At 54.3% G+C, this 8,014-nt stretch overlaps 1 protein-coding gene across 1 annotated transcript; it reads left to right on the top strand.

Moving 5' to 3' along the window:
- The first annotated feature begins 1,945 nt into the window (after nucleotides 1-1,945).
- RAN (RAN, member RAS oncogene family) lies at nucleotides 1,946-7,014 on the top strand. The gene is made up of 7 exons (XM_033076113.1): nucleotides 1,946-2,064; nucleotides 2,721-2,763; nucleotides 3,629-3,713; nucleotides 3,802-3,927; nucleotides 4,867-5,054; nucleotides 5,555-5,725; nucleotides 5,832-7,014. The coding sequence occupies exons 2-7, from the start codon at nucleotides 2,728-2,730 to the stop codon at nucleotides 5,874-5,876; spliced, it is 651 nt and encodes a 216-aa protein (XP_032932004.1). The 5' UTR covers nucleotides 1,946-2,064; nucleotides 2,721-2,727; the 3' UTR covers nucleotides 5,877-7,014.
- The last annotated feature ends 1,000 nt before the right edge of the window (nucleotides 7,015-8,014 follow it).

Here is an 8,014-nt window from a genome sequence, read left to right as displayed (position 1 = left end):
AAAGTAATTTGAGTGCAAGCCCACGAACTTGGTATTTATAGACATATGCAAAACTCGTATGTTCTTCAAAAGTCAGTTTGCAAAGTCTTTTTCCACTGATGTTTGGACAGAGTTTTGAGATCATAGAGAACTATTCTAAATCCAAGGCTTACAAAACAGCTTTTGCTTTCATTACTGCACTCTGCAGTGAATGTTGCTCAAGCTGTATGAAAAATGGAAAATCAGTCATGAGGCACATTTAAGGAAAGCCCCTTTGACCACAGCCCATCACACCTGAGAGCTGTTCAATCAAACCCTCCTGCTGTTAAAAACCTCTTTATTAACCCACGCTGGAGGCACTCGAGCAGTTTTTCTGAGTAACTACGTGCCTTTTTCTCGCTTTGTCTGCAGAGAGAGCTGGCAGCATCTCGTGGGGTTTTACTGACACACGGGGAGGCTGCCGGGGTGCCTGAGCCTGGCACCGGCTGTGTCACCCACAGCGGGACAGCTCGGAGTGCCCACGGCTGCCACAGCACCGAGGGGCTGCTCCCTTCGGCAGGGCCCGGCCTGGGCAGTGACCACCAGTGACACTGGGCAGTGCCCAGCCTGGGCAGTGACCACCAGTGCCCACCAGTGACCCTGGGCAGGGCCCAGCCTGGGCAGTGACCACCAGTGACCCTGGGCAGTGACCACCAGTGACCACCAGTGACCCTGGGCAGTGCCCAGCCTGGGCAGTGACCACTAGTGACCACCAGTGACACTGGGCAGTGACCCAGGGCAGGGCCTGGCCTGGGCAGTGACCACCAGTGACCCTGGGCAGTGACCACCAGTGACACTGGGCAGTGCCCAGCCTGGGCAGTGACCCTGGGCAGTGACCACCAGTGCCCACCAGTGACCCTGGGCAGTGACCACCGGTGCCCACCAGTGACCCTGGGCAGTGACCACCAGTGACACTGGGCAGTGCCCGGCCTGGGCAGTGACCACCAGTGCCCACCAGTGACCCTGGGCAGTGACCACCGGTGCCCACCAGTGACCCTGGGCAGTGCCCGGCCTGGGCAGTGACCCACAGTGACCACCTGCCCCCTGAGCGCTGCCTCCAGGCTGGGCCCGTCGCTTTACACGGGCCATGGAGGTGCTGCAGGTGCCCAGCAAAGGCCAGCAGGGCCTTTCAGAGGTGTGGAAAGCGCATCCTGCGGGAGCGGCCGGGGGAGCTGAGGGCGCTGGGGCTCAGGGGCACCTCCTGCTCCAGCCTTCCTGCCGTGCCTGCAGCCACAGCACCACAGCAAAGCGCCTCAGGGCCACGTTCAGTTCGGACAGTCGAGGTTTATTCCACGTTCGGGCGGTCAGCATGGGAAGAGGATGCCCAGCGAGGTGATGGAGCAACCATCCCTGAGGTCCTGACAAGGATATGGCGCTGCGATTTCGGAGGCCGTCTCCCAGGGTTGTGCCCGGTGCCCACCGCCGGTGCCCAGGGCCGTGCCCGGTCCCCAGTGCCCGGTGCTCGGTGCCCACCGCCGGTGCCCAGGGCCGTGCTCGGTGCCCACCGCCGGTGCCCAGGGCCGTGCCCGGTCCCAGTGCCCGGTGCTCGGTGCCCACCGCCGGTGCCCAGGGCCGTGCTCGGTGCCCACCGCCGGTGCCCAGGGCCGTGCCCGGTCCCGGTGCTCGGTGCCCACCGCCGGTGCCCGGGGCCGCGCCCGGTCCCAGTGCCCGGTGCTCGGTGCCCACCGCCGGTGCCCGGGGCCGCGCCCGGTCCCAGTGCCCGGTGCTCGGTGCCCACCGCCGGTGCCCGGGGCCGCGCCCGGTCCCAGTGCCCGGTGCTCGGTGCCCACCGCCGGTGCCCAGGGCCGTGCCCGGTCCCGGTGCCCGGTGCCCACCGCCGGTGCCCAGGGCCGTGCCCGCCGCGCTCCCTCATGGCCGCGGCCCGGCCCCGCCTCCCGCCGCCTCCCGCGCGCCGCGCCCCACGTGACGCCCGGCCCCGCCCCCGCCCGCGGCCGCGCGCCGTCGCCGTCCGGGTATTTGAACGGCGCTTCCGCCATTTTCCCTGCGCCCGGCACGGAGCGAGCGAGCGGGAGAGCCTCGGCTGAGGTACCGGCCCGGGCCCGGCCGCACCGGGGCACGCGGGGCCGCTCTGCAGAGCGCCGCCGGCGGGGCGGCGGTCACCGTTAGCTCGCGGCTGGGATGGGCCGGCTGGGCTGGGCGGCGGGGAGGCTGCGCCCGAGGGAGCGTTGCGGCTGCGGGAGCCGAGGCGCGTGGCGGTTTTTCGCCCCCGGGAGCGGGGCGGTGGAAGGGCCGGGGCTGCGCACGGCTCCGGCCGCGGTGGAAGGGCGGGCGGGCCGCGAGGGGCAGCGAGCGGGGCTCGCGCGGCCCGAGCCGGGGGGGAGGCGGCGCTGCTCAGTCATGGTGCCTCATGGCGGGGAGCGCGCCCGGCCCGGTGCGCGGGGAGGCCCGGCCGGGGCGGGCCCCTCTCGGCAGCCCCGCAGGACCGGCCGCGGGCTCTCCCTCTCGAGCAGCGGCTCCCGCTGAGGCCGGGATGCCGCGCTGGGCGGGCTGTGCGCGGCTCGGAGCGGAGCCGGGCCCAGGCGCGGGGGGCCGGGCGGGCGGAGCCGCCGCCATTACCGCGCGCGGTGCCGCCACACGCGGCGGGAGGCGCGGGCCGGGCCCGGCTGCGATCGGCGCCTTCCGGCGGGCCCGGCCCGCGCTGCGCTCACGCTGCGCTCACGCTGCTGCCATTTCCCCCGCAGACCCAGCATGGCCGCCCAAGGAGAGCCCCAAGTGCAGTTTAAGGTAAGGGAGTGGCTCGCAGCTTCGGGTTGCGGGTTTTTTTTTTTTTTCTTCCTTTGCTAGGAAAAGTGGCACGAGCGACTCTGGAGTGCCGACGTGGATGGTGGGTTTGGTTTCGAAGTGCTGGTCTTTGCTTAATTGGGTAATTTATTGCATGCAATTTACACGAAAAGAACCTTAAAGTGTGTCGATCTGTTCTATTTGCAGTTTAGTCTAATAAATTTCAATGAGTCTTTGCTTACAGAATGATTTTTAAATTTATGAACTGAAGTGCCATGTAGAAGGTGCTTGGAATGAATTAGAATAGCCTGATTCTGTTGTGTGCTAACTGTTCAAATGTTTAATGAGATAATTTTCTGGTGTTTTGTGTGGCTGCTGGGTTGGTAGTGCTTTTTGTTATCCTAACAGCCAGAAGTCCTGAAGACTCCTTCTTGTTACTTATATTTCTGCAATGCTTGGCTAGCATATTCCAGTTCATGGTCCAAATGTTGGTGGGTTTTTGGTTTTGGTGGGTTTTTTAATTGTAAAATAACAATAGATTTCTCCAGTGGATGTTTTAGTCATTTCCTCTCCAAATCTGGCCACCTTCAGGTTGAAATCCCTAAACATCCTTCCTTCAGTCTCCTGCAGTAGTTTAGCAGAGCCATGTTCACAGTGCAGTGCAGTTTTTACCTGCAAGGACTGGGTAAGACTGAGCACAGTTACAGCATGATGAGTTTTAGAAATTGGCTCCCAGCACAGGGAGCTGCTTCATGGGGAGTTCTGTCTTTGCAGGAACCAAACTCTTTATAGTAATAAATAGTATCTAGGATCACTGATAATGTCTCAACATGCATTGCTCTGACTCTTTCCCTTTATGTGTCTGCAGCTTGTTCTGGTTGGTGATGGTGGCACTGGTAAAACAACATTTGTAAAGCGTCACTTGACTGGTGAATTTGAAAAGAAGTATGTAGGTATGTGTGAAGAAACACGAATTCCAATACCTTACAAATGGCAGTACAATCCATGACTTGCTAAATGCACTGCTCTTTATTTCCCTAGCAACGCTGGGTGTTGAAGTTCATCCTCTGGTCTTCCATACTAACAGAGGCCCTATTAAATTTAATGTATGGGACACAGCTGGCCAGGAGAAGTTTGGTGGCCTGCGTGATGGCTACTACATCCAAGGTAAGGCCTGTGGGGGACAGCTCTGCACCCCTTAGAGCTCAGAGCTTCATTCTGCTCGTGTGGGCCACGCTGGAAGCTGTCAGTGCAGCTGCAGTGAGGGGCTGCCATAGAAGGCTTCACACTCCCCATGTAGAGAGGGTAATGTCCTTTGTCAGCCAGCGTGTGCTCACGTGGGAACAGGGTGAGGTTTCAGGGTGTCAGTGTGGGCCTTGCATTAATGGCAGTGGTGCACCCCCAGTGACCAGGTACTGCTGGTGGCATTTGGGGGTTAAGGAGGGGAGAATGTGTGCTTCAGTAAGTGCAGGTTTTTGTCTGTATTGCTGTGCACAGGCTTGCAGCACACTCTCAAGATTTGCAGCACCATGAGGAAGTTGGACACCTCCATTTGTCTTTCTGAAAACGTGCACAAGTGTTCCTTCTTCTGCTTGGCAAAGATCTGTCCTGTGCTGCTTCACTCACCTGCATATCTTTATTATATTTTATTTTTGTAAAGCATTCTTGAGAAACTGCTCTGGACAAGGTTGTCCCGAGATGTGGACCACGGGCTCTCAGCCTGCCTGGAAGCCTCAGCAGAGTGTCTGAGATGAGTTCAATGGGTGTTAACTGATTCTGCCAAATGCCTGGGCAAACCCAAGCTGGCTTCTGTAGTCTTGTGTATTCTCATGGTGCAACACCATGTTGCTCAGTGCTGGAGCTGAGTCAGTGACAGAGCTGGTGTGTGGTTAGTAAAAGAGCACAGGTGTGGGGTGGCACAGCCATGGGCACTCGTGCCCTGCCCTTGTGAACAGAGCAGGAGCTGTCAGAACTCTGGTGCTGGGAGGGAAGAGCTACTGCAGGAGCTTCACCCTGCTGTGGGATATCTCTGGGTTCCTCTTCTCCATCCCTGTTGCAAGCAGGTGCTGGTACTCCTGGGGTAACTTGGCTTTCCTCCTCTTGCAGCTCAGTGTGCCATCATCATGTTTGATGTAACATCAAGAGTTACTTACAAGAATGTACCCAATTGGCATAGAGATCTGGTACGAGTATGTGAAAATATCCCCATAGTGTTGTGTGGCAACAAAGTGGATATTAAGGACAGAAAAGTCAAGGCAAAATCCATTGTGTTCCATAGGAAGAAGAATCTCCAGGTGAGTCAGGAGTCCAGTTGGTTGGATTCAGCTGAGTGCAGCTGGGGTTTGGATGGGAATTGTGTGCTCTGACTCATTGTGGGCACCCTCACATCTGTTGGCTCTTCAGACCAAAATTCAGCAGTGGGGGAAGTGATGATGGCAAGGATGGTCATTGCTGCCTGGAGCAGAAGATGTGCTAAGTTCTTAAAGAACTTCTGTGCATTTGGCTTTAAGAGCTCAGGATCTCATCCCATGGCAGCACTGGGACTGCAGTAAATCACATCACATGCACTGTTGCCTCCTGAGAGCTTTATCCTTGATGAGATTTGAGAACGTTCCAGTTCGTAGTTTCTGCCTGAAACTGTTTGTTTATAAACACTTAAATCATAACTGCTTATGAATAGGCAAACAAAAGCCATGCAGTCAAAACAAAGTGAGAGTTGATTCTGTGTTGATCTTGGTATGTCCCAAATACTGGATGGTCTTTAAAATAATGTCCAATATGTACTTTTTTTCAGTATTATGACATTTCAGCCAAGAGTAACTACAACTTTGAGAAGCCTTTCCTGTGGCTTGCTAGGAAGCTAATTGGAGATCCCAACCTGGAGTTTGTTGCCATGCCTGCGCTTGCACCCCCTGAAGTCGTTATGGACCCAGCACTGGCAGCACAGTATGAGCAGGACTTACAGGTCAGTGGCAGAGGGCACAGGGGACAGCAGCAGCCTGGGGCCTGGTGTCACAGGCAGGGCACAAGGAGCTGCAGAACAGTTCTCAAGTGTGACTTCTCTGTTGCAGATTGCTCAGACCACTGCACTGCCAGATGAAGATGATGACCTGTGAGGGATGAAGCTGGAGCCCAGCGTCAGAAGTCTAGTTTTATAGGCAACTGTCCTGTGATGTCAGTGGTGCAGCGTGTTTGCCACTTTATTATCTAGCTGAGCAGAACATGTGCTTAATCTTTGGGATGCTGAAAGAGATGAATGGGCTTCGGAGTGAATGTGGCAGTTTAAAAAAAAAAAAACAAAACAAAATGAAAAAAAAACAAAACAAAAAAACCTTCATATTTTGGACCTGCATATTTAGCTGTTTTTTGGACTGCAATTACTTCCCCTTTTGAGTTTCAAATATAAGACTGCTGCAGTCACATCAGAGTGTTAAGTGGAAAATCTTGTTTCTGTCATTCCCATTCTTTTGTTTAGGTAATAAAGTTGTATTTCAAGTATCTCCAAGCAAGTGAACTTTCATGCATTGTTAGGAAAACTGTTCAAAGTGTCTTCTGTTCTTCATTTAAGGGTAATACTTGATTGTCTGCTACTGCATTTCTCATTCTGTTTTCCTTCCTGCTTCTCATACTATGCTCCTCTTGCTAATTCAGAGCTAACAGTTCTCTCCTTTTTGCTGGAGCTGCAGCTGAGGCCTGAGTGAGCTGAGCTGCAGGCAGAGCCCAGCCCTGAGCACAGGCTGGGCTGTGCCTGCTGCGCTGCACTCAGACACAGCCTCAGCTCCTGCCCACAGCACCCTGCAGCTCTGTGCTTGTAGCAGCCAGAAGCCAAGGGCCCCAGGCCTGGCGCTGCCTTCAGCTGTGTCTGCATGAACAGCAGTAGAGCTATAGCTGCTTGAACCAATCCTGAGCGTCTTCAAACCAACCAACAGCAGCCCTGGCTTGGGCTGACATGCTCCTGCCTACCCCGTGGTGTATAACTGAAACCACAGTGATTTAAACATCTAGACTTAACTGTAACTGCACCAAGTTCTTAATTTGAAACTGGCTTATTACAGCACAAATGGTGGAAAATGTCAACTTTTAACACTACCTTGTAGACATGAATCTTGGTCAATATTAGTACTGCTAGTAAGCAAAACCTAAGTTTAGGATTTTTTTTTTTTCAGTAGTGTTGGAGTACATGAAGTCTTGAACTCTTCAGTTTTGTATTTTTGGTTTCTTAATAAAGTGGAGCATTTCATTTATGCCTTTTAACTTGCATGTTTGTGTACATAAATTACTTCACTATTCAACAACTACCCCGTAGCAAAAACTGGGCTATGATTATTGTGCTATATTGCTGTAAAGGAGTCATTTCTATGTTAGTTCAGTTTGGGAATTCTTGGAGGGTTGGTTTTTTGGCTACTCAGCTGCGTTGTGTGTTGAAGGCTTGAAGCTCCTGGATGAAAATGAGTTGTACCCTTGGTGTTTGTAAAGGGACAGACTCCCACTTAATGTTTATTGACTTGCTGCATAACCCTGCTCTAACTTCTGTTCAGGCTGTTGCTGTAATGTCACTAATTCCCTGTGCAGCTCCTGGTTAGTGCTGCTGGCTTGGCTGCTGCTTCACTGCTGTGCTGTGGGGCTTTTGTCTTGGAGCTCTCAGTGCTGGGAGCAGCTGCTGCCACCACAGCACGGTAACTTGTGCAGTTGTGCAGGGCTGGCCCTCGGGGAAGGCAGGGAGCAGCAGCGGGGCTGAGGTGTGTGGTGTCACAGCTCTGCAGTGCTGCAGGCCTTGCTGTGCTTCCTGCAGGGGCAGGACTGCGCCAGCTGGGGCGCTTTGTGGTGGTCAGTGCATCTCCCAAATCTCGCGTGGAAAAATCTCGCGTGGAAAAAACACGCGTGGAAAAAACACGCGTGGAAAAAATGCGTATAAAAAACACGGGTGGAAAAAATGCGTATAAAAAACACGGGTGGAAAAAACTCACGTGGAAAAAACTCACATGGAAAAATCTCGCGTGGAAAAAACACGGGTGGAAAAAACTCGCGTGGAAAAAACACGGGTGGAAAAAACTCGCGTGGAAAAAACACGGGTGGAAAAAACTCGCGTGGAAAAAACATGCGTGGAAAAAATCACGTGTGGAAAAAAACACGCGTGGAAAAAAACGCGTATAAAAAACACGGGTGGAAAAATCTCACGTGGAGAAATCTCGTGTGGAAAAAACTCGCATGGAAAAAACACGCGTGGAAAAATCACGTGAGGAAAAAACGCGTG

Source organism: Catharus ustulatus, chromosome 18 (assembly GCF_009819885.2).
Source record: "Catharus ustulatus isolate bCatUst1 chromosome 18, bCatUst1.pri.v2, whole genome shotgun sequence".
In the NCBI taxonomy this organism is placed as follows: domain Eukaryota; kingdom Metazoa; phylum Chordata; class Aves; order Passeriformes; family Turdidae; genus Catharus; species Catharus ustulatus.
The sequence above is the reverse complement of the archived record's forward strand: the minus strand, read 5'-3'. Positions and strand labels throughout refer to the sequence as shown.

Excerpts from the sequence above, each read along its gene's own strand:
- RAN (XM_033076113.1), top strand. The coding sequence starts at position 2,728 with ATGGCCGCCCAAGGAGAGCCCCAAGTGCAGTTTAAG. Across the intron at positions 3,928-4,866 it reads TGATGGCTACTACATCCAAG|CTCAGTGTGCCATCATCATG; the intron begins GTAAGGCCTGTG and ends CTCCTCTTGCAG. Across the intron at positions 5,726-5,831 it reads AGTATGAGCAGGACTTACAG|ATTGCTCAGACCACTGCACT; the intron begins GTCAGTGGCAGA and ends TCTCTGTTGCAG.